This window comes from Typopeltis vanoorti, chromosome 14 (assembly GCF_054136105.1).
Source record: "Typopeltis vanoorti isolate ZY-2024b chromosome 14, IOZ_Tvanoo_1.0, whole genome shotgun sequence".
Classification (NCBI taxonomy): Eukaryota; Metazoa; Arthropoda; class Arachnida; order Uropygi; family Thelyphonidae; genus Typopeltis; species Typopeltis vanoorti.
In genome coordinates this window covers 101,111,953-101,137,121 of record NC_143562.1, presented here as the reverse complement: position 1 = coordinate 101,137,121, position 25,169 = coordinate 101,111,953, and the positions used below count along the sequence as shown (strand labels likewise).

General features: G+C 36.6%; 1 protein-coding gene across 1 annotated transcript in view; it reads right to left on the bottom strand.

The window, feature by feature from the left end:
• The window catches only part of LOC150099804 (sodium channel protein para-like), a 1,646,355-nt gene that overhangs the window by 543,112 nt on the left and 1,078,074 nt on the right, over window positions 1-25,169 (bottom strand). The window contains exons 24-25 of the mRNA XM_090403494.1: window positions 17,271-17,377; window positions 11,657-11,840 (exon numbers count right to left, since the gene is read on the bottom strand). Coding sequence (XP_090259620.1) covers window positions 11,657-11,840; window positions 17,271-17,377 — 291 coding nt within the window. The remainder of the gene's footprint in view (window positions 1-11,656; window positions 11,841-17,270; window positions 17,378-25,169) is intronic.

Below are 25,169 nucleotides of genomic sequence, written 5' to 3'. Positions count from 1 at the left end.
CCTTATACAATGAAACCATAACCAATTTATTTCTGCACATTAAGGTCCTTGCTTCATTGCTTTAATCTGATGTAATGACTTCACAACTTGTGCAATGTAACCTCTGAACTTCAATTCACATAGAATCTATTCAAGTTCTCCTGTAATGCCACAATACATGCTTGATTCCTCATCACTCTCCCCAGTTTTACATTGTTTGCAAATAGTTGTATATCAGAAATTAAACCCATCCCAATATCATTAATATACAAATTAAATAATAATGGTCTGAAAACAGGCCCCTTCAGCACACCACTAGTGACTTTCCTCTTTCAGGATACTGCATCTCCATACACAACTTGCTGATACCTATCTGAGAGCCAGTTGCCTATCCAGCTCACAAATCTATCATCCAATCCCCATCTACTGCAGTTTAGTTACCAACTTGTGATGTGGCACAATTGATCAAAAGGCTTTGCAAAATCTATGTATACCACTGTATATGCATCTCCCTTGTCCAATACATTTATCACCATGTTATAGCACTTAAGCAAGTTGGCAAAACATAACCGCCCTTTAACAAACCCATGTGAACAAGCAAAGAGAAAGCTGCTGTTATCAACCTAATTTGCATCCTAGTTCTCAGAAATCTCTTCAGTACCACAACTCCAGATGTACAGATTGGCCTATAATTTGTAGCCATAGCTTTGTTAGTAGTAAAATTTTATCCTCCTCCTCCTTCCACTACTTTGAGACTTCCACATCATTCTATCTCTTACTGGCCACATAACAAAAGAATTCCTTGGATTTTCATTAAATCTGTAGAGACATGTATGGAAGAGTGAAGAAGATGAAAATGAATGATGTTGATATGATAGAGGTAACAAAAGAACCATGAGTGGCATTGTATGGCAATTCAATTATTAGATGTGTAGTAAACAAGAAGAATAAACAGCTACTACCATTGATGATGCTAATGAAATATTAACAAAATCTATCTTGAATTGTGCACTAGAAATAGGAGGTGTAAAAAGGCACCAAGGAGAGGAAAAACTAAGACAGGAAACCTTAGATCTGATGAAGAAAAGAAGATATATGAAAAGAGATTTGAATGACACCAATAAAATAGAATATACGGAAATTTGTAAAACTATGCGTAAAAGGATGAAACATGAACTTAGATCATATAATACTAGGAAAATTAAAGAAACAATAGAAAACAATAGTAATATGAAGGTCCTAAAATCAGTTGGAACAAAGGAAATAGCTGCTGTAACATATGGTGAACTGATAAAAAATAGAGATGCAATAATCAAAAGAATTCAGGAATTTTATACTGAACTCTATGAAGACAAAGACTGGGACATCCAAGAATCATCTATGGATTACTCAAGTGAGGAAGAACATGATGCCCCTGAGATCTTATAAGGTGAAGTGGAAATGGCACTGTGGGAAATGAAGAATGGAAAGGCCCCAGGAGAAGATGGAATTATGGTAGACTTCTTAAAACTGGGAGGAAGCCCTGTCATCAAACAGTTGAGTAAACTCTTCAATAAATGCCTAAAACAGAGAAAAATTGGAACAATTCACTTCTAATATTAATTTTTAAAAAGGGCAATAAGGAAGAAATTAAAAACTACAGACCTATAAGTCTACTCCCCACCATATATAAAGTTTTCACAAAAATTATAAATAATAGAATAAAATCTAAACTAGAGGAAATGCAATCCTGTGAACAAGCTGGATTTAGGAAGAATTACAATACTTTGGACCATATTCACACATTAAGACAGCTCATTGAAAAATCAATTGAATACAATAAACCCTTATGTCTGGCCTATATAGACTATGAAAAAGCATTTGATTCAGTTAAAACATTTGCAACCTAAAAGCACTTGAAACCCAGGGAACTGAGAAACCATATATTGAAACACTAAAACATATTTACAATAATGCAACTTCTGTAATTAAATTATATAAAAACAGTGAAAAGTTCCCAATACAAAAAGGCATCCGACAAGGCAACACCATATCTCCCAAATTATTTACAGCTGCACTAGAGGAAATCTTTAGAAGCCTTGATTGGGAAACAAAAGGAATAAACATAAATGGAGAAAGGCTGCATCATCGGAAATTTGCAGATGATATTGTCATGATAGCAGATAATCTTGAAGATCTGGAAGAAAGGCTAAATCAGCTAAACGAAGCCTCTAGAGAAATTGGATTAAAAATAAATAGAGAAAAAACAAAAATAATGATGAATAAATACATAAACCATAGAACTATCAAAGTTGAAAACCATGAAATAGAACAAGTTACTTTATATGTATATTTGGACCAATTGTTATCCTTTGAGGAGTGCCAAAGAAAAGAGATTGAACGAAGAATTCACCTTGGATGGATGGCCTATGGGAAAACGAGAGACATATTCAGAAGTGATATCCCTATGAGTCTAAAAAGGAAAGCTTTCGACCAGTGCATACTTCCTGTCCTAACATATGGAGGAAAAACATGGACTTTAACAGAAGCCCTAAACAAAAAGCTGCGAACAACACAACATTGCATGGAAATAAGTATGCTAAAAATAACATTAAGAGATAGGAAGACAAATATCTGGATAAGATCTCAAACAGGTGTCACGGGTATTGTAAAATACATTAAACAGGCTAAGTGGAGATGGGCTGGCCATATTGCCAGATGCAGTGACGGGAGATGGACTAAAAAAAACAACAGAGTGGAGACCAATGGATGGAGCAAGACAAAGAAGAAGATAGAGAAGAAGGTGGAGAGATGAACTGGAACAAATTGCAGGAGTGAGATGGATGGGAGAAGCAGAAAACTGAGTGATCTAGAAAATCATGGAGAAGACCTTCGTCCAGCAGTGGACAGAACCAGAAGGTTGAAGAAGAAGAAGAGAAGAAACAAGAAGATACACAAGTTTATTTTCCTGGAGGTAAAATGAATAGAGTGATTGCGGTGTTGGATATCAGGAGTAAGCTAGCAAAAGAGTTAGTAATTGTAACAGGGACAAATGATTTGATTTGGAACAAGAAAAAGGTAAGATTGAATATCAGATGGTCATTGAGAAGGATAAAAGATAATAGTGTGATTGGAAAGGTAGCCAGTATGTTGCCCAGGTATGACAGTGATGAAATGAGGGGGGAGTGCGAAGATTGCGAATGATATGGTAGCAGAAATGTGTGAGGAGAAAGGAGTGTAGTTTGTTAATGTGTGGAATGGGTAAGGATAAATTGAACTGTATAAGAGTGATGGATGCATTTGAATGGTTTTAGTGTGAGTCATTTGGAGAGACTACTGTTGGAAGGTAGATGCTCCAAGAGGATGTGAATGCATGTGCAGACAATAAGGGAAGGGGATAACCTGGGATTTAGGGAAAACAGTTGGATTTGAAGAAAGTACTAAAGATGAATGAGGAGAAATAGAAATTGCTTGAGTTAAGAATGGAGAAGTCACATCTAATAAGTGGCATCAGCAAAACTTATGAGCTGTTATATTCGTATACAAATGCCAGAAGTGTAAGAAACAAGGCAAATGAAATGGTTGCATTGATTGAGTCTCTGTTCACCCAAAACATGTTGGAATAAGTGAGACATGGTTGGATGGATGTCATCCTGATAGGAATAGATATGGAAGGGTATAATGTATTTTATGAAGATGGAAAGGGTAAAAATGGAGGAGAGTGACAAAGAAAGAGCTATGTCCATAAAAGGTAGAGATGCAAGAGAGAAATAGTGGCAGTGGTTTTGAAGCAGTATGGTGTGAGATAGAGGTGAATAGAATGAAATATTTAGTTGGATGTTTTATAGACCTGGTAATGTGGATGGTAGAGACCATTAAATGTATAATCAAATTAGCCAAGAAATAAGAAAAAGATGATCATTATGGGTGATTTTAATTATGACAATATTGGGATGAAGAGATAGCAACTGGAAGTAAAGAAAATGAGTTTCTCAAGTTTTTGAGGGATAACTACCTTAGGGAGTATATATAGCAGAGGACACACGAAGATTGAGAATTTTGGATTTCATCATCTCATCTACACACCCTTTCATTGTTTTAACTTTCCTTCTGAGCTGTTGTAGCTTATTTGGTTTAGAAGAGTATGTTGGTTGGAGAAACCTGAGTTAAATTCTGTCTGTGATGATCATGAGCTTTCAACTAAATGGTGAGCAAGCATAGGCAAACCAGCTGGAAGAACACATGAATATACAGACATAGTACACTTCAGGAGTAAGAATTAACCACCCTCTTCTATCAGATTTGGTTTTGAATATCTGCATGGTGAAGTGTGGGTCAAAATGTAAGTGTAAATCAGAAACAGTAACCTTCCTCCCACAAACCTCTCTTTTTCTCTTGTGCTGGCTAAAGAATGCACTGCACATGTTTTCCACATTGTGAAAAAAATGTTTTGAAATTTCCTTTTGCCTGCTCAGCTATTCTTGTATCTTACCAAGTCTTATATGTTAAACACTCTTACCACCCCAAGACCTCATGGAGTCAAAGACTCATCTGGGAGTTCCTTTTATCACACACACAGCTCATCATACCGTGTTTTAAACACATTCAAACTCTTTGCAGACACCACATTCTCAGGCAAGGCATTCCAATCATTCACAACTCTGCATGAAAAAAACTGCCTCTCACTCCCCTACTCACACCCTCTTTATACAGTTTCCAGCGATGACCTCTGGTTCTCCCCTGATCTCCCACTATTCTCTGTAAAACTTCTCCAGCATTGATCCTATAACAACCCCGGACCAACTTGTAGGACTCTATCATATCTCCCCTCTTCCTCCTGTCCAGACTCTGCAAATTACATCTTCTCAATCTTTGCTCATACTCGACATTCCAGAAGTCAGAAACTACCTTAGTCAGTCTCCTTTGAACCCTTTCTAACATCTCTTCATCCTTCTGAAAACCCAGTGACCAAATCTGGGCACGATAGTCCATGTGTGGTCAAATCAAAGCCTTATACAATGGAACAAGAATCTTCCTACCTCTACACGTCAGTGTCCTCCGCATCATTCCCAGAAGCCTTTGTGTTGTCTTCCCAATTTTGGCGATGTGTCCCCTAAATTTTAGATCGTTATCCACTATCACCCCCAGATCTCTTATTTCCTCTATCTCCAACAATATATTCTCACCAAGCATAAATTCTGCATCCCATCTTTGTTTTCCAAATTTTAAAACCTTACATTTTGCAACATTGAACTCACATCCCCATTTCCATGCCCAACCACTCAATATATTCAAGTCTTCTGTAAGGCCACAACATCTTCACTACATTTCATGGTTCATCCCAACTTTGCATCATCTGCAAACAACTGAATATCTCCATTCAAATCTTCACCTATATCATTAATATACAACTTAAACAGTAATGGACCCTAAAACAGATCCCTGAGGCACTCCACTAGTGACTTTCCTTTTCATGAATATCGCGCCCCCATACACAACTTGTTGATACCTATCAGATAGCCAGTCTCCAATCCAATGCACCAATCTAATATCCAACCCACAGTCTGCTCTAGTTTGACTGTCAACCTATCATGAGGTACTCTATCAAAAGCCTTTGCAAAATCCAAGTATATTACTGTGTATCCTTCTCCTCTGTCCAAGGAAGCAGTCACTTTATTGTAATAAGTAAGTAGATTACTAAAATATGACCTCTCTTTAGCAAATCTATGCTGTCCATCAAAGATAATGCCATTGTTATCAACCCAACTCTGGATCCTAGTTCTCACAAGCTTCTCCAACAACTTAACCACAACACCTGGCACACAGATAGGCCTATGGTTTGATGCTTGAGTTCAATCACCTCCTTTATGAAGTGGCACAATCATGCCCTCCTTCCACTCCTTAGGAACTTGACCGAGTGCAAGACTCATATTAAAAAAAACGTCAAAGCAGGTGTGAACTCCCTGGCACATTCTTTCAGAATACGTGGTGATATATTATCAAGTCCCACAGCCTTATTAACATCTAGTTTACTCAACTCCCCATACACCTATTGCTAACCTACAGTCAGTCTCTCCTCCCCATCATCAACTGCTCTCAATCTCTCCATGAAGTCACATTCACAAGATTGAAAGATCTTTATGAACTGCTCATTAACTATCTCCACCACACATTCTGCATCAGCTGTCTTTATACCATTTTCTCCAATCAATGTTATCCTTCCATAATTATTCTTTCTTTTGCTAGCTACATATTGAAAGAACTTCTTAGGATTCTTTTTGACTTCATTAGCCAACTGCTGTTCATACCTCTCTTTAGCTACCCTCATCAACCAAGTCACCCTCCTTGCTTGGTCTTTGTAGACCTCATGAAATTGGTTACTTCCTCTACTCTTATGCTGCCCTCCACAATGCCCTTTTTCTCTGTATTGCATGCTTAATCTCTTTATTCATCCATCTCACACGCAACTTATTTAACCTTCTCAACCTTGGAATACATTTAGACATTGCATCTACTAAATAGTTTTTGAAAATCCCCCAAGCTGCATTGATCTCTTTTCCAGCTAACTCCTCATTCCACGCTACACCCACAAGCTGTCTCCTGAGCTTTTCATAATCATTCCCCCCCCTTGTAGTTCCACATATACCCTTTTCTCACAGAGGTTCTCGCACTGCTGGCAACCACCCAGGTAATCACCTCATGGTCACTCTCACCAATTGGTGGATGATTTGACACCTCATTTATAATTACATCCTCTGATAAGATGACCAAATCCCAGACCCTCAATCCTCGTGTGCCCTCTGTTACATACTGTCTGAGGTAGTTATCCCTCAAAAACTCAAGAAAAACTCATTTTCTTTACTTCCAGTTGCTATCTCATCATTCCAGTCTATATTGCCATAATTAAAATCACCCATAATGATCACCCTTTTCTAATTACTTGGCTAATTTGATTGTACATTTCATTATCACCATCATCCACATTACCTGGTCTATAACAACATCCGGCAATTATCTGATTCCATTCACCTCTATCTCATTTTTTTATTTTTTGCTTTAGTATCACATAGCAAGCACTATTATTCATTTACAAAGCAATCCATACTTGAAAACTTATATATCAGATGTACGTTCTCATGTGTATTTAATTAAGTAAGTTATCCCTACACAGTAGTTATGTATAGGGATACCGTTCTTATCTCCTTACAGTAACTGCTATGACCATGAAATTTAGGCGAATGAAGCTATAAAAAAATCTGGTCATATTAAAGCCTTACAAAAGACTAATGACTTGCTTATCCCTATGTTTTTTTTTTCAATGTCCAAGTGATTCAGTGATGTATTCTCACCTGTGAGATATCTAATTTAATCTTCAAATCCCTGTCTGCTATCACTCCCAAATCCTCAGCCACATCAGTTTCTTCCAGTCCAGTTCCATAAATGTGATATACTGCTTGTAATCATTGCCTTCATTCCAAAGAGTGAATCACATAAATTTACACTTTTCTACATCATACTTTATCCTCACTGTGAACCCCCTTATTTGCATTTTTAAAGTTATCCATAATCATTCTTTCTTTTTTTTCCACATTATGAAAGAATGATTTGGAATTTCCTTTTGCCTGATCAGCTAATTTCACCCCAAATCTGTTTTTGCCTTCCTTACTATGCTGGTCACTTTTCTTGCATGTATTTTTTTCTATTTGTAAACTGCAGATAATATTTTTCTCCACAATTTTTTGCAGTTCCTGCTTAATAATGCTACTCATCCTTTTAACTCCCACCTGCTTTATTCTGTTGACTCCAGGTATGCATTTTGATACTGCTTCTCTCAAATACTATTTAACCATTTCCCACGACTGCTAAGACATCTTTCCTTGTACTTTCCTATGATACAGCACTGCACTTAGCTTTTTTTCTTAAGTTTGTCAAAATCATTGGCTCTGCAGTTTCACACATATCCCTTCTTAATTGAATATTCCATATGCTTAGCCCCCCCCTCCTTTGTGATAACTGCATGATGATTCTCTCCAAGCAGTTAAGTAGCTACACTGCTTGGAAAGAAGTCAAAGAACACCATAGTATGAATAACAAACAATCATGGCATCCATGTTAATAAGATGTAGGACCTCCTTTCACTGCGATGATTATAGCAATTTGTAAACTGCAGGGCATACTTTCCACAAGTAGATGATAATGATCAGTGGGATTTTGGACCATTCTTCTTGTAAGCATGTAATGAGATCCTGAACTGTTGTGGGGTGGGTGTCATTCTCCGGTTCATCCCATAGTTCAGTAAGGTTGAGATCAATGCTCTGTGGAGGTCAATCAAGTGTGGTGATGTTCATATCAGCAAACCATGCAGTTACAGGCAGCAGTTTTATGACACGGTGCATTGTCTTGCTGAAAGAGACAATGGTCCTACTATGTGGCAGTTCTATATAGTTATCCAGAATGTTCAGATACCTCTCGAAGTTCAATGTTTGTGGCACCACAATCAGAGGTCCAAGCCCAAACCAGCAAAAACAGGACCAAAGCATCACATTGCCACCTATGAATTTCATAGTTGCTAGACATCCGCCACACCTGTCCATCTGCTCAGTAGAGGGTGTCGTGTGATTTGTTGCTCTGTAACACAGCTTTCCAAGCTTCCATGTTCCACTGTACATGCTCTTTGCACCACTGAAGATGATGCTGCATGCTGGTTCAAGTAAGATCAGGCTTTCATATTACAGTCCTACCATGGAAACCCATGTTGTGAGCTTCGGTTCTGAATATATTTATGCAGACTCATGTTCCAGTCGATGCCTGGAATTCTGCATTCAATGTGTTGGCCAATGAATCATGTTTTTTTTTTTTTTTTTTTTTTTACAAACTATTCTTCATAGCACCCTATGGTGATGTTTGGTGAATATGGTGGGTCATCCACTATGGATAGCACTTTCAGTTGACTCCCTGTGCTTCCTTCTCAGTACATTGTCACTGAGAAGGAAGCACAACCTGAAATAACCTAATTTATCAACAATTTGCCACACAGATAGGCCTGCAGCATGATATCCTATCACAACGCCTCTTTCAAACTCCTTCAGTTCCCTTCTTACAGCCATTTCACCTGGAGACAGTTGCACTGACTTGGGAGCATCGTATTCCTCCAATTTATACTGGCTACAAGCACATGCCTCGTTTTATGGCACAATGCACCATGCCCATGGAGGGTATCTGTTGACTTCTTTTCAAGCAGTGTACATTGGTAATAAACAAATGCCAGATGTTATACTCAGACTAAGTACTTTCAAACCTCAGGTTCGTTCCATTGTGTGCTGTTTTATTATTATTATTATTATAATACGGGCACCTCCATGGAGTCCAAAGACTCATTGTAGGAGACCCAATCTATCATACCTTTCCTTGAACCCATTAACAGACAAAGCACTCACAACTGACTGTGACAACCTATTCCGCTCATTCACCACTCTCCAAGCAAAATATCTATTCTTCACACCCCTAATGACCACACCTTTATTCAACTTCCAGGAATGACCTCTTTTTTTGGTCCCTCTAGCCAAGCTGAAACATTTCCCCTGCATCTATCCTATAAAATTCTTTAAGCAATTTAAATGTTTCTATCATATCCCCTCTTTTTCTCCTTTCAACCAACTTCTGCAATCCACACACACCTGCAATCTATCCTCATAGGGAACATTCACAGGCCACTTGCCTCTGAATCCTCTCCACCGCTTCCTCATCTCGAAGAAACCCAGGGGACCAGACTTGAGCACAGTAATCCAGATGTGAGAGTATCAAGGCCTTATAAAGAAGAATGACAACTTCCATATCTCTACTTGTTAACGTGTTCTTCATTAGCCAAGTAATCTTATGGGCTACCTTAGCAATATGTCCTTCTAATCTATTTATCCCAAAATGCATAACTTTACTTTTACATTTCTCAACATTAAACTGATACCCATTAACTTTGCTCATACCGACAGCCTATTTAAATTTTCCTCAAACTCTCCACATCACCTTGATTAACTATTACTCTACCTAATTTCGTATCATCAGCAAAGAACAGGAAACAGCAAAATGACAAACAGCAAAAGTTTTAGATAATTATCTCTCCGTAATTGCGTAAATTTCATTTCCTTTAACCCTAAATGTTCTTTTCTCCTTCCAGTCTATATCACTTACTTAGCAGCGAATATAAGCAGGAAAAGAGAAAACATCAATCTCATTTTCTGTAATAAATGCATAAAAAAGATACACATTCTGCCTATTTTGCCACAATTTTTGGTGAAAATGGCAAATTAAATCTGGAAAGTAATAACAAAATAAGAAAGGCTAGCAGCTGAATAAATATATATGAAATAAGAGAAAAATGAGTCTACCAACCTAGCTTAAAGTATAAAAGGGTGTTCACATCAATTTCAAGTTACAAACCTAAGAGTTAGCTTAGATAAAATGGTTGATCGAAGAATGGAGACCACAGATATCAGTATTCTGAGGAAAATTTAGGAAGTGAAAGGATGGCAGAACCATATATAATATTCAGGAATGTGTAACCAGAATTCATTTGCGATGATATGGTCTTAAACAGAATGGGAGACAACCATTAGCAAAATGGTTGTGTAAATGAAAATCCCAGGAAAAAAAGACTCAAAAAAGAAGCTGAAGATATAGGTTTATTGATAGTTAAGAATGCCTTTGAAAATCACAAGTTAAAGACCAATCTGATTGTAGATCTGACAAGTAGTAGATCAAGTTGGGAAAAAAAAAATTACCATTGAGAAAACTATTCATGAAATCTTGTGTTAGAATGTCATAATGTCTGGTACATTCCACATTAGAAAATTCTGATGATGAAGTGGTTATCAGTTATTTACTGGATGATCATGTGAGACATTTTCAATAGATAACATTGAGATCACAAAGTTGCAAGTGGGTAGAGAGCAAAGGAATGACAAGCAAGTATTTTGCTATAATAAATTTAGTTTAATCCTTTATCCAAGTGTGAGCAAACAAAGTTTGCACCTGGAAGTATCTTCAGGACTGGGGTAAGGTAGTACAACACCAGGCAACTCGTTGCAAAGGTGGAGCAAGCTAACATCACTCCTATCTCTGTATCTCCCATAATGCAAAACACATCTCCTTGCGGATATGTATAATGTTATGCATTAAGGGAAGGGCCACTACACAGACTAGTTTCGACCTTTATTGAGGTCTCTTCAGTGGGAGCCAGGCCCAAGTACCAGGCAGAAGCATTAGCAAGGTCATCTCTACCTATAGGAGTTGCCAAACGATGTGTCACCTTTTTATTAAATTACTCTGGATTTAGAGACTTTCAACAAGTATTTTGCATGCAAAAGAATAGGTGTGTGGAATGCATTTAACTGAGAAGGTAGTAAAAATGCACACAGTAAATGAGCATAAAATATGGTATAAGAGACTTCATGACAGAAAGAGCAGATTTCTCATGATAATGGTTCTGTAATAACAGTACCATTGCTAATAATAAAACTGTTACTGGCTAAAATGTCTTGTGATCATATGCAGAATGTACCTAGTTTACCTCATATTTGCAGTTACAGAGATGCTAAACAATGAAAAATTGTTTCATGATTTCCAGAAGTATTTTTAAAGATGAACTGCAGAACTGATTATGAATCAGACAGACAGACATTATCTACTTATGAAATCTTACCTAGTCTGACAACCATATCTTCTTTACTAATATCTTTCTTTTCTTCCCCTGCATAGAAACTGCTGTCACTATGTTTCTTTTTAATTAAATTCTTGTCAGTCAAGCATTTTTCACTTTCATCGGATCTGTTGCTCTTTGTATCCTCTTCTTTCTGAGGAACCCTAATAAGAGTTTTTTCATTTTCCTATAAATAAAAGTATTCAACTGAAATGCCATCTGTATTTAATAAATAAATACTGATATAAAGTGGATTTACTTTATAATAATAGTAGCAAATATTTAATGATATGAAAAAAAATAAAGTTACCATTAACAGAATTTTACCAAATTAAAATTCCTAAATATGCAGACAGTCAGCTCAAAAAACAGGAAAAGGAAAATAAGTTTCTGGTACAGAATAAACTTTCTGACTATACATCAATACATGTAACAAAATATTTGGTATCAGTACTTAGTAGTTTTTAAAAGAATACATATTTGTTAAAAATCAACCAGTATGTGCTGTCCATTTGAACTAACAGTCCAGTAAAAACAAAATAAATTCTACTAATTTAAGACAAATATTTATATTTTTGTCTATATTATTTTGATGGTCAGTGGCCAGTTTTGGAACAAAGAAAGTCAATGTGGATAGTGGCATAATCTACACATAACAGCCACTGAATTAGAAATCTTTATGCAGGTTTATGTAAGCATCACTTACACAGCATATATGCAGAATACTTTGGGACATGCATCACCATGTGTTCCAGACAACTATATAAGAATACTGATAGTCAGTAATCATCAATAGTGTTGATCACAGTGTAAAAAAAACAAAGGATCTTTCAGAGTTTTATAAAGGGCTTCTTGTCAGTGCCTGTCTGACTGGATCTACAATTCTGAAAACAGCAGAGCTGACTGGTTTCTCAAAAGGTGAGATATCCCAGGTGTTTAATCAGAGGAAAAATAATCCACATTGCTTGTCTAAGAGGAGTAACTGTGGTTCAAAGACAGTCTGTCAGGAAAGATTGCCACCATCTGAGAAAGCTTGTACGGACAAACAGAACTTCCTCTGTGCAGCAATTGACCAACACATCTAATGAAGACTGTTCCTGATCTGTATCTCACAGTAGCACATCTGTTGCCTAATCAGAGCCTTATAGAATGAAACAAGAATCTCCTTATTTCAACAGGTCAGTGTCCACTGCATCATTCCCAGAATTCTTTGGGAATTAACATTAAGCATCTCGACTATATCCACTGCAGAAATTGTTCTTATTCCATTTTCTTCATTTAATGTCATCCTTCCATATTCAATCTTTTTTTTTTGCTGGTTACATATCAAAAGAACTCCCTAGGATTCTTTGGCTTCATTAGCTAACTGCTGCTCATAGTGAACTTTTGTTATCCCTACCACCCAATTCACTCTCCTTGCCTGTTCTTCATGATCCTCATGGAACTGATTATTATCATTCCTCTTATGCTGCCTCCATAATGCCTTTTTCCTCTGTATTGCATGCTTAATCTCTTCATTCATCCATTCACACCTACCTTAAATAGCCTTCTAACCTTTGGAATACATTCAGGCATTGCTTACATTAGACAGTTCTTGAATATATCCCCCAGCTGCACTGATCTCCTTTCCAGCTAACTCCTCATTCCATGCTATATCTGCAAGCTGTCTCCTGAGCTCCTCATAATTACCAGCCTTGTCATTCTGCATAGATCCTTTTTTCACAGAGGTCCTCACACTGCTGGCAGACACACAGGTAATCACTTCATGGTCACTCTCACCAACTGGAGGATGATATGACACCTCATTTATAATTACATCCTCTGATGAGATGATCAAATCCAAGACCCTCAATCCTCATGTGCTTTTTGTTACATACTATCTGAGGTAGTTATTCCTCAAAAACTCAAGAAACTCATTTTCTTTACTTCCAGTTGCTATCTCATCATCCCAATGTATGTTGCCATAATTGAAATTGCCCATAATGATTATCCTTTTCTTATTTGTTTGACTAATTTGATTATACATTTCATGGTCACTACCATCTACATTACCAGGTCTATAACAACATCCGACTAAGTATTTCATAAAGAGATCACCTACGTTACAATATGATCATGAAATTAGAAAACAGATTCACTTAGAGCACCTATCCATTGAAATAAGCAAAGAGCCATTCTTTTCCACTATTCTACCAAAAAATACGATGATAAACTTAAATCTCCTTGAACCTTGTTCAAAAAAGGATTCACAGCAAGAAAATAAAAGAAAAGGACTTGACACTATACATCACTTAAACAATCCAAACCATGTTATTTCCTATAATGATGGATCATCTGATGAAGCACTCAACCAAGGAGGTTCAGGGGGTTTTCTAACTCTACCTGGAGGCGAGAACATGCAAATCAAAACCACAGCTAGCAAATCTATATTTGCCAGCTGTGTTTTGAAAAATTTAAAAAATATAGATTCAAACTTCTCTTGTGGATTAACAGCCATACAAACAGCTCTCAAATTATATCTCTAAAATCCAGTAATAAACATTACAGAAGGAATAAATAAAAAAATGCAAATAAAAATGTATTATTATTTTTTTATTTATTTCTTTTGTAATGTTTATTACTGGATTTGAGAGATAGAATTTGAGAGCTGTTTGTATGGTTGGTTGTTAATTCACAAGTGAAGTTTGAATCTATTTTGCCAGCTGTGAATAATAAACATTACAGAAGGAATACAGTAACTCAAAATCTGCACTTGAAGCATTAAAAATGGAAAAACAAATCTGACACAGGAAATTCATGAACTACTACCTACCTTAAATTTCAAAAATAAGAACTGTACACTGCAATGGATACCAGCAGATGTAAATATTGAAGCCAATATTTGAATAAGCTAGATAGATGGGCAAATGAATGGGCGTTGTCAGTTTAATGCAGCAAAATGTAAGGTCTTGAGGTTTGGGAAACATCGATAGGATGCTGCATACTCTATGAGAGGAGTTATACTGGAGGAAGTAGGGGAGACAAGAGATCTGGGGTTGATGATTGATAGAAACCTGAAATTTAGGGGACATATTGCAAAGTTAGTGAATTTTAAAAATTTTATGGAACTTACAACGTGTTAAAAAAATTTTTTTTATTTATTATCCCGACGTTTTGATCTTCACATCAAGATCATCATCTGGAGCATACATAAGTATACAGAACAAGCTGAGTTACATGATTTGATCACATGTTATTCTACTGGCGTGACCTCTGGTGAAAAAAAAAAAAAATTAAATAAAATAAAAATAAAATAAAATAAAATAAAAAAATAAATTTTTACATCAAGCTAAATTCTATTTTTACAATGACAGGAATAAACATTCTTTTAGATGGTTTTCTTTAAGAAACAATTGGTGTCCTATTTTTAGTATTACAATTATTATTTTTGATTTACAATACTGGATTTTCTACAGTCCTGTTTATAGTTGTTCTTGGTGAGGAAGGTCGAATATATACCTTCCATATGTTTGGGATTTTTAAGCCATCATTGTTGTTCAGATTGGAGTGGTTGCTGATAATCTCACAGGCTTCCTTGAATTTCCGTTCATACCACGTTCTAGTGTGATGTAGACAGCTGGTGGTTTTCCAGTCGATTCTGTGTAAGGTATTCAGGGCATGATCAGAAAGGCCAGCTTCACCATAATTATTATATTTAATGTGTCGTTTATGTTCTTTTTGTCTAATAGGAATAGTGCATCCTGTTTCTCCTATATATGGTATGTTGTAAGTACAATAAATTCGGTATACTCCAGGGTGAGCTAGTGGAGGGAGTGGGTCTTTGGATGAGTTGAGTAAGTTTTTTAATTTTGCAGGAGGTTTAAAGGCGGCTTTGAGGTTGTACTTTTGTAGTACTCTGTTTATTTTGTCTGATATTCCTTTAATGTAGGGAATGGTTATAGTTTTACTGTAGTCTGGTTTGTCTTTGTTTTTTATTGTGGTTTTGTAGAGAATTTTGTTTATAGTGTTTTGGCTGTATCCGTTCTATATAATAAACTTAACTGTCTAAACATCTGTTGAACTTTTTTCACCAGAGGGGCAGAGCCCCCCCATAATGTGTGTGTGTGTGTGTGTGTGTATATATATATATATATATATATATACTGTGTGTACACACACACACACACACACTCACATATATATAGTGCAGAAAATATAAAAAAGCACTAGAATCAGTAAGCAGTACAAAATTCAGAATAAAGGTATGATAAACAGTTACAATAATTTTGAAAAAATAAGAGATTTTATGTACAGGGTTGGCCAAAAGTCACGAAGGGATCTGAAGTTTTAAAAACTTTTTTAATTATTTTTTATATTTTTCTTTAAAGATTTTATAAAGAAGACCTTGGAGATTAACCATCGACAAATTCATGACTGAAAAGCAAATAGAAATTGTGAAAATTTACTATCAAAACCAAGGGTCAATAATTCTGAGCCAACAAACATAATGTCACTATTATGGTGTGAGAGATTCTAGAAGCGAATCAATGATTAGACATTTGATTGGTCGTTTTGAGGAACAGGGTTCAGTAAGCGACCTTCCATGAAGAGGTAGACAGCACTTGGTTAGGAACGAAGCCACAGTTGAGCGTGTAAGGGGAGAGTGTTGTAAAAAACAGAGCACATCAACTTGAGCGTGGTTTGGACAGATTGGAGTTTCTCGGATGGCACTCCGGCGTATTCTGAAAACCTTGAACCTGTTTCCGTATAAAATCCAGTTGGTGCAACAGTGGAAGCCACCAGATTATGGCTACAGATTTCAAGAATTAGCAAGGAGAGATCCCGAATTTATCCACAAGCTGATAATATCAGATGAAGCACATTTTCATTTGAATAGCTTCATTAACAAACAAAACTGCAGGATTTGGGGTTTCGGAAAATACTAGGGCAATTCACCAAAGGAAATTGCATCCCCTTTAAGTGTACGGTCTGGTGTGGGGTGATGTCAGAAGAAGTGATCGGACCTTTTTCAAAGACCACGTTGGGAACCCTACCAATGTTACTAGAGATGGATATCAGTCTATGATCGAAAATTTCTTACTCCCAACAGTTCAAGATAAACATGATGTGGTTCCAAAAGGATGGAGCGACAGCTCACGCAGCAAGGGCCACAATCCAACTGCTCAGGCAAATTGTTGAGGGAAGAATAATTTCCCAGGGTTGCGACATAAGCTGACCATCACATTCTCCAGATCTGACATCTGATTTCTTCCTATGGGGTTATCTTAAAGAAAAAGTTTATGTTAACAAGCCTCAGACACTCCAACAGCTGAAAAACAATATTCTGGACAAAATCAGAGCATTGGAACTTGAAACACTAAGAGGTATCATGAAAAATGTCTTAGAAAGGGCATGATTGTGCAAAGCAGGAAATGGACGCTATTTACAAGATTTGGTTTTTCACACCTAGTGTACATTTATTTCCTATACATGCTGTATATGATGCTATGGTATTGTAAATTTAAAACAAAAAATAAAGGAGTTATTAAATACTGAAACCCCTTCGTGACTCTTGGCCCACTCTGTACAAATATGAACAGCAGTAATTTTTTAAACAATGTGGTTGATTGTAACTAACCTTTTGTTTATTGTCCTTTTCTTGTATTATCATCTTTGGCCCAACAGAAATGCAATTGATAGTTGGTCTACTAATCATCTCTTTTACTTGTACTGCTTGTCCATTACCTGAAGATGAAGAAAAATGAATTTCTGAGTTCAAATGATGTGAAATCAAGTTAAGTCAAGTTATTTTTGTTAAGAATCACCCTAATTGGAATGACTGTTATTCCCAATCTTTCCTGACATAATCATATCACCTCGATAGTATCATCAACTTACAAAAAACTTAGCATCCATTATTACCTAACCTTTTATTAAAGATTAAATGTTCAATTTAAAACTTTTTTATGATTGTTTCCCAATATATTTATTCTGTATGAATTTTTTAAAATAATTTGAAAATTTATTAAAAAAAAAAAAACGTGTAAGATTATGGTTCTATACAATGTTTGCATTTTTTTTAATGGATGTAACATTTTGAAATGAACTTCAGTTTTTAGGTGTGTTTGGCAAAATGCATTCAATCTGTTTTGCTGATTCGTCTGCGAGTAAAATATTTCTGGAATTGGGCTGAAGGATTTAAATGTAATATGATGTTTAGAATACTTACAAAAATTTGTTCAGCCATTCCAAATACCTATGGTAGAATTCAAACACACAACTTGTTGGGTGAAGAACAGTATATGATCCACTCAGCCAACTAGGCCAGCATTCTGTCTTTCATCTTTTAATTATCTTACTCCACTGCAACATTGGAAACCACCTAACTCCAAGTAAATTGTTTTATTTAGAATTTCCTGTATCAAAAACCATCTTTCAATATTTTAAGATTTTGTTCTATATTTTATTCATTCTGTTTCTTCACAAGACATATAAAAAGGAATTTCCCATGTATAAAAATAAAATAACAGGAATTATTATTATTATTACAACCTCCATGGAGTTGACAGACTCATCGTGAGAGGTTCATTTAACTGCCAACATATTTATCATATAGAATCTTGAAGTCCTTAACACTTTTTGCATTAACAACACATTCTGGCAATGTATCCCAATCACTATCACTGACAATTCTCCGTATAAAAAATCTACTCCTCGCACCCTTCTTCAGCACACTTTTATGTAATTTCCAAGAATGACCTCTGATTGTTTCAATCTCACCTTCTACTCTTTTTATAATCCCCTCTGGATTAATCTGATAAAATCCTCTCACTAACTTAAATTTCTATCATATCATATCACCTCTTTTCATCCTATCCACCAAACTCTGCAATCCACACTTCTTCAACCTCTCTGCATAGTCAGGCATTCCAAAGTCCCGATATTGTCTTAGTCACTCGTCTCTCTGGATCTTCTCCAATGTCTTCAACATCAATGTGAAAAACAGGTGATCAGATCTGAGCACAATAGTCCAAGTGTGGTCTGACTAGTGCCTTATACAGCGCCACAAAAACTTCCTTATTCTTACATGTTAGAGTATTTGTTATCATAGCAGCACTATGATGTGCAGCCTTTGCAACACTCGCAACACCAACTTATCATGTGGTAATTCAACCTCTCTGCATAGTCAGGCATTCCAAAGTCCCGATATTGTCTTAGTCACTCGTCTCTCTGGATCTTCTCCAATGTCTTCAACATCAATGTGAAAAACAGGTGATCAGATCTGAGCACAATAGTCCAAGTGTGGTCTGACTAGTGCCTTATACAGTGCCACAAAAACTTCCTTATTCTTACATGTTAGAGTATTTGTTATCATAGCAGCACTATGATGTGCAGCCTTTGCAACACTCGCAATATGCCCTCTAAACTTCAGTCTACTCTCAACCATCACTCCCAATCTCTAATCTCATTCACTTCCTGCAGTACAGCACCATTGATATAGTACACAGCCTTATATTTCTGCACTCCAAAATGCAACACCTTGCACTTATTGATATTAAAACTACAACCCCACTCTTTTGTCCAAGTAAAAAGTCTATTCAAATCTTCCTGAAGGGATTCAACATCAGCAGTGCTACTTATAATTCTTCCTAACTCTGCATTATCAGCAAATAACTGAAGATCCCAAGTCAGTCCACATGATATATAAGTATATATAGTTTACAAACAAGTTAAACAGCAGGGACCCAAGAACAGAACCCTGGGCATGCCACTGGTTACCCTTCTTTTTTGAAACACTGCTCCATTATGCACAACCTGCTGGTATTGTTCAAAGAGCCAATCTCTGATTCATGTAACCAATATACCTACTATTCCCATCCTCTGTAGCTTGTACACCAACTTATCATGTGGTAATCTATCAAATGCTTTTGCAAAGTCTAATAATATTACTGTATATGACTCTCCCTTATCTAATACACTCGTCACCTTATCATAAAATGCAAGTAAATTACTGAAACAGGACCTACCTTTTACTAATCCATGCTGACCATCATAAAGAATGCCAAGTCCATCAACCCATTTCTGTATTCTATTCCATACCAATCGCTCCAACACTTTGCCCACAACTTCATTAATACAGACTGGCCTGTAAGGTAGAGACTGCTCTCTTAGAACCATGCTTGTGGATATTTTGCCTCCTTTCCCCTCTTTAGGAATCCTACCCCTGCAAGACTTTCATTAAATAACCAGGTCAAGGGCATAACCAACTGCGTTGCACATTCCTTAAGCATATGTGGTGATATGTCATCCATTTCAAAAGCCTTATTCACATCTAAGCCAACCAACACCTGATGCACCTCTGTTGCTTTCACTTCCAATTCTCCTAATACTTGCTTCTCTTCTGTATATTGCACCAGATAATTCATACCAGTATGATATACGCTGATAATGTGCTCGTTAAATAATTCCACTATATCCTTTGCAGCTGTTAGTCTGCTGCCATGACTATCCACCAATGTTAGTCTGCCATAATTATTCTTCCTCTTGCTTGCCATGTAGGGGAAAAATTCCCTTGAGTTCACCTTAGCCTGACCAGCCAACCTCCTCTCATACCGCACCTTTTCTTTCTTTGCCATGCTCATCACCTTTCGAGCCTGCACCTTATATTCTTCATGGCTCTGATCACCACCGATTGTCTTGTACCTCCTCCATAACATTTTCTTTTCCAGAACAGCTTACTCGATTTGCTGTTCATCCATTTCACTCCTACTCTATTTACTCACTTAACCCTTGGTATGCAGTTATACATTGCTTTTGTCAGATACTGCCTTATGAATTTCCGTGCATTGTTAATATCTTTTTTTCGCTCAGCTCATCTACCCAATGTACCAATGCTAATTGACTACCGAGCTTCCTATAATCACCTTCTTCACACTTCCACATGCATCCATTTTTTTGGTGGTGACCTTTTCTTGTTTCATCACTTCCCAAACAACTACTTCATGATCACTCTTACCAACTGGCGGCAGTGTCAACACCTCATTGACAATTACATCTTCTGAAGTTATCACCAAATCCAAAACATTAAAGCCTCTAGTTGCTTCAATCAAATGAAGCTTAAGATAATTATCTCTCAGAAATTCCAAACTCGCTCTCTTTGTTCCCATACACTATCTCGTCCTTCCAGTCTGTATTCCTGTAATTAAAGTCTCCCATCAGGATCAACTTTTTACATGCCTAACTAATTTGCCTAAACATTTTGCAATCAGTATTGTTTGCATTCCCTGGCCTATAACAGCATCCTATCAGATATGCTAATTATTTCAGCTTCGGACCACACAGATTCAAAATCTGTGCATGCACCATTAACTTCCACACTTTGCAGAAACAATTCCTCTGCAATCATTAACAGCACTCCCCCTCCTCTTTTTGCATCTCTATCCTTCCATAAAATTATATATCCTTCCAATTCTATTCCCGATATCACATCCTCCTCAGACAACCAAGTTTCACTTATTCCAATTGCTTTTAGGTATACTGTCTCAATCAATATCACAAACTCAGCTCTCTTATTTCGAATACTCCTTACTTTGTATATAAACATAACAATCTCTGTGTGTTAAAGGTCATCCTACCAGCACCAACATTCTCTATTCTAGCTGCTGTACTACACCTCTCTCTTCAATTTGACCGCTCCCATTTCCCTGATCCTGACTGTGATTTCCATTCTTACCTATCCTATCCTCACCTTTATGCATTCCATTACCTTATGCTGCGCTGCAACCACATCTTCAACCTCATATCCATCTTCCTCCTGTTGATTTGTGCTATCCTGTTTCACAGATAGACTCTGATCATTTGCTACATTAACTTCTTGACTCCATGCCTTCTCAGAAAACAATAGCCTTTCTAAATGCTCAACATCAAACCAATTCAAATGTAATCGATCAGCTTTATACATTTGAACTTTACTTCAAATTCAGTCCACAGATTTACAAATTGAACTCCTTTTGAAATACACAACTCAGCCATCTTACTATTCATTATCTCTGCTTTCCTTCTCAATTCACTGTTATCATATCTAGGCAATGCCCTATGACTTTCCAAACAACACCATTCTTCTTTACCTGCTGCAACTACCTCCTCAAGTTTCTACCAACATTCTTCTTCTCCCCAACTAAGTCATTTGTGCCTTCGAACATGACTAATTCTGACGCCCAGTATTTCCTTTTCTGCAATGCATCAGTTATTTGCTTTATTGTTCTACCAAGAAAGCATGTTTTGTGCAGTATAGTACTAATCACACCTCTAATGATCGAGTCCCCATACACTGATATACGACTATCCTTTGATTCTTTCTTTATAACATTAACTTTCTCCTTCTCCTTATCATCAGCCACTCTCTCCTTTAGCTGTTTAATATCCTCTTCCAGATGTTTCATTTTGCTTTTCATTTTCATTAACTCCTGCCAAAGCTTTTCTACTACAGTCCCAACGTTTGCTCCCATTTCTAATCGTTTTAATCTATCCAGACACTTTCACATACGTTAATGCTTTCCTTCTTCTCATTTACCCAAACAGTCCACAGATCATTCACATTTTTCGATGCATACATATAGCAGTTATCGCAGCACATCCACTGTGAAAAATCCAAGGCAAAGCCAGACTTTCGTACAGTAGCCTTTTGTGCCACTGATGTACATTTCTTTATGGATACCATCTTTAGAAGCTGAGGTAGTACAACAAATGAGTAGCAAAACACAATATAAACAACAAAAGAATTTCAACACCACCACCACTGAAGGACACTTGTATCCACAGTGAAAAAATGCAGAACAATTTGCAATAAAAAGCCACACTATACACTATTAAAAACACTTTTGTGATTGACACATTACTGAATATGAATCTTATTTTAGTTTTTCACCATAGAAAACAAACTCATATTTATCTATCAATGAACCAGCAAAATCTAGATGTTTATATATAAATAATATTTATTGAAATAATTAACTTATCTTTTTTAACACCAGCCCCCCAATGGAGTCATTTGACTCAATGGAGATCTGGTGTTAATAATAATAATTTACTTACATATATTTTTTTACTTGTGATTCTAAATACTGATATATGGTTTGCATCATGTTTCCAATTTTAGATAATGTTCTTTGGCTTCTTTAATGAACAACAAACAATGCTGAACTGCATTACTTGCTTTTCAGTTCTGCAACTCTTTTAAATATCACATATTTATGATTTTTTTAAAAAAAAAGTTTCAGAATAACTCTTGAATATTTGGCAGGACAAAGCCACATAGGCAGTTCCTGCTTTGTAGATGATGCTGGGCTGCTGATTGATGCTAGCATACAGACTGCACAAAACTACTTGGATAATTTACAGGGTGTTCGGGATAAATTTGACAGTTTCGTAAGGAAAAAGAAAATCTTCTTTGTATCTATTAAATTTAATGAATTGACAAAAAAAATTACAGGCAGAGTTAATTACAATGCTATCAACAAGATTTACTCAAAATAACCACCATTAGCATCGATCACAGCTTCAATTCTGCTTCGGAACCTCGAACAAGCTGATGCTACAGTCTCCCTGGGAAGGGCCGCAAAAACTGTTTTAATTTTATCCATTAACTGGGCTTTTGTATTACTGGAAGTGCGATTGGTGTCTTTTTCAACTGCGCCCCATACAAAATAATCCATGGGGTTAAGGTCTGGGGAGTTTGGAGGCCAAACATTTGGACTGGTGAAGTCGTAGAAATTTTCAGACAACCATTTTTGACTTTTCCCAGAGGTGTGGCAAGGGGCCGAATCCTGCTGCCATACATACGGCCTACCATTGGCTACCCTTGTTATCCAGAGCTTGACTACAGTTAGCAACTCCACGAACAAAGCCCGAATTCCAATGCCAGGGTTCTTCAACACCTGTTCCTGCAGATTTGCGAGGAATTCTGCTGTACGAACGCAATCAGATCGTCTGCTAGGGATCTTTCTTCTTGCTACATCCTCGTAGTCACCATTGCAAGTCTCTAGTTCATGCCTGATTGTTTTTACTGTATTCAGGGAGCATTGGGCAGCAGTCGTAATATCCTTATTTTGATGGCGGGCACGAATCATCATGATACAAGTTATTCTCTTCCATGATTCAGGTGGGTTCCAGCTATCCATCCTTTCTGACATCTTGTATATGAATGAAGAAGGGTCCAAACTTTTAAATGAAGAGAAGTGTGTGTTAATACATGTAACTTACGGAAAAATATAATTAATTATAAATATGTCAAATTTATCCCGAACACCCTGTATGTACAAATGCAGCACTAATTGAGTTGGCAGTTAACAGAGGTAAAACTAAAGTAGTAAAGAACAGAAGGAAATATTATGCTAAATGACCAGACTCTTTGATAATTAAATGATTTTCAGTACTTTGGATCCTACATTGATACTCTTACTAAAGTAGTGAAAAGAACTTTTAATTCTATAAAAATCTTATATCTGGAAATCCATCTCATCACCTCAAATACTAAAATTCATCATACAAAACAACCAGTCAAGTCATATTTGCATATGCTTCCAAGACATGGAACATCACCATGTTAATATCACCAATAGCTTTGGGACAATGTAACACTGATCAATATATGTTGGGCGGAAATGTGTTTTGTATGAGAAGAACTGTGTTATTGATTGGAATATTTGTGAAATTTGAGGGTGGGGAAGAGTATTATCGAATCTAATTCTGCGGAAGAGCAGCTGTAGAAGTATTTGTAGAAGATACAATATGCAAAAACTGAGTGCCTGTGTGAAAGTGAGTGAGGATCATCAGTCTGACTGCCCTTTTCTGTACAGAGTTTAGTATCTTTAGGCAGCTCTTAGGGCACCACATCAGATATGGGAGCAACATTCAGCTGTCAGACAGAGTTGTGATTTGATAAAGTTAGAGGTTGTCTGTAGATAAAGACATCCTGAAATCTAAATAGAAAAAAATAGAAACCCTAATTTATTGGAGGCAGAGGAAGCAATATACAGATAGGATGGTTAGATATTAAACTAGTGCATTGGATTGGAGATTGACTATCTGACAGGCATAAGGAAGTTGTGTATGGGGAAGGCAATATCCTGGAAGAGAAAGTCACTAGTGGTGTGCCTCAGGGATCTATTTTAGGGCCATTTCTGTTTAACCTGTATGCTAATGATATTTGTTAAGATTTGAATGAGAATATTCAGTTGTTTGCAGATGATGCAAAGTTGGGATGAACTATGAGGAGTAGAGCAGATGTTGTGGCCTTACAAGAAGACTTAAATAGAGTGAGTAAGTGGGCATAGGAGTGGTAATGTCTATTCAATGTTGCAAAATGTAAGGTTTAAATGTAAGATGGCATGTAGAATTTACTCTTGATTGGTATATATATTGTTGGAGGTGGAGGAAATCTTGAGGAAAAGGAGATCTTGGGATGATGGTGGACTATAATCTAAAATTTAGAAGACATTGCCAAAATTGTAAGGACAACACACTGCATTCTGGCAAT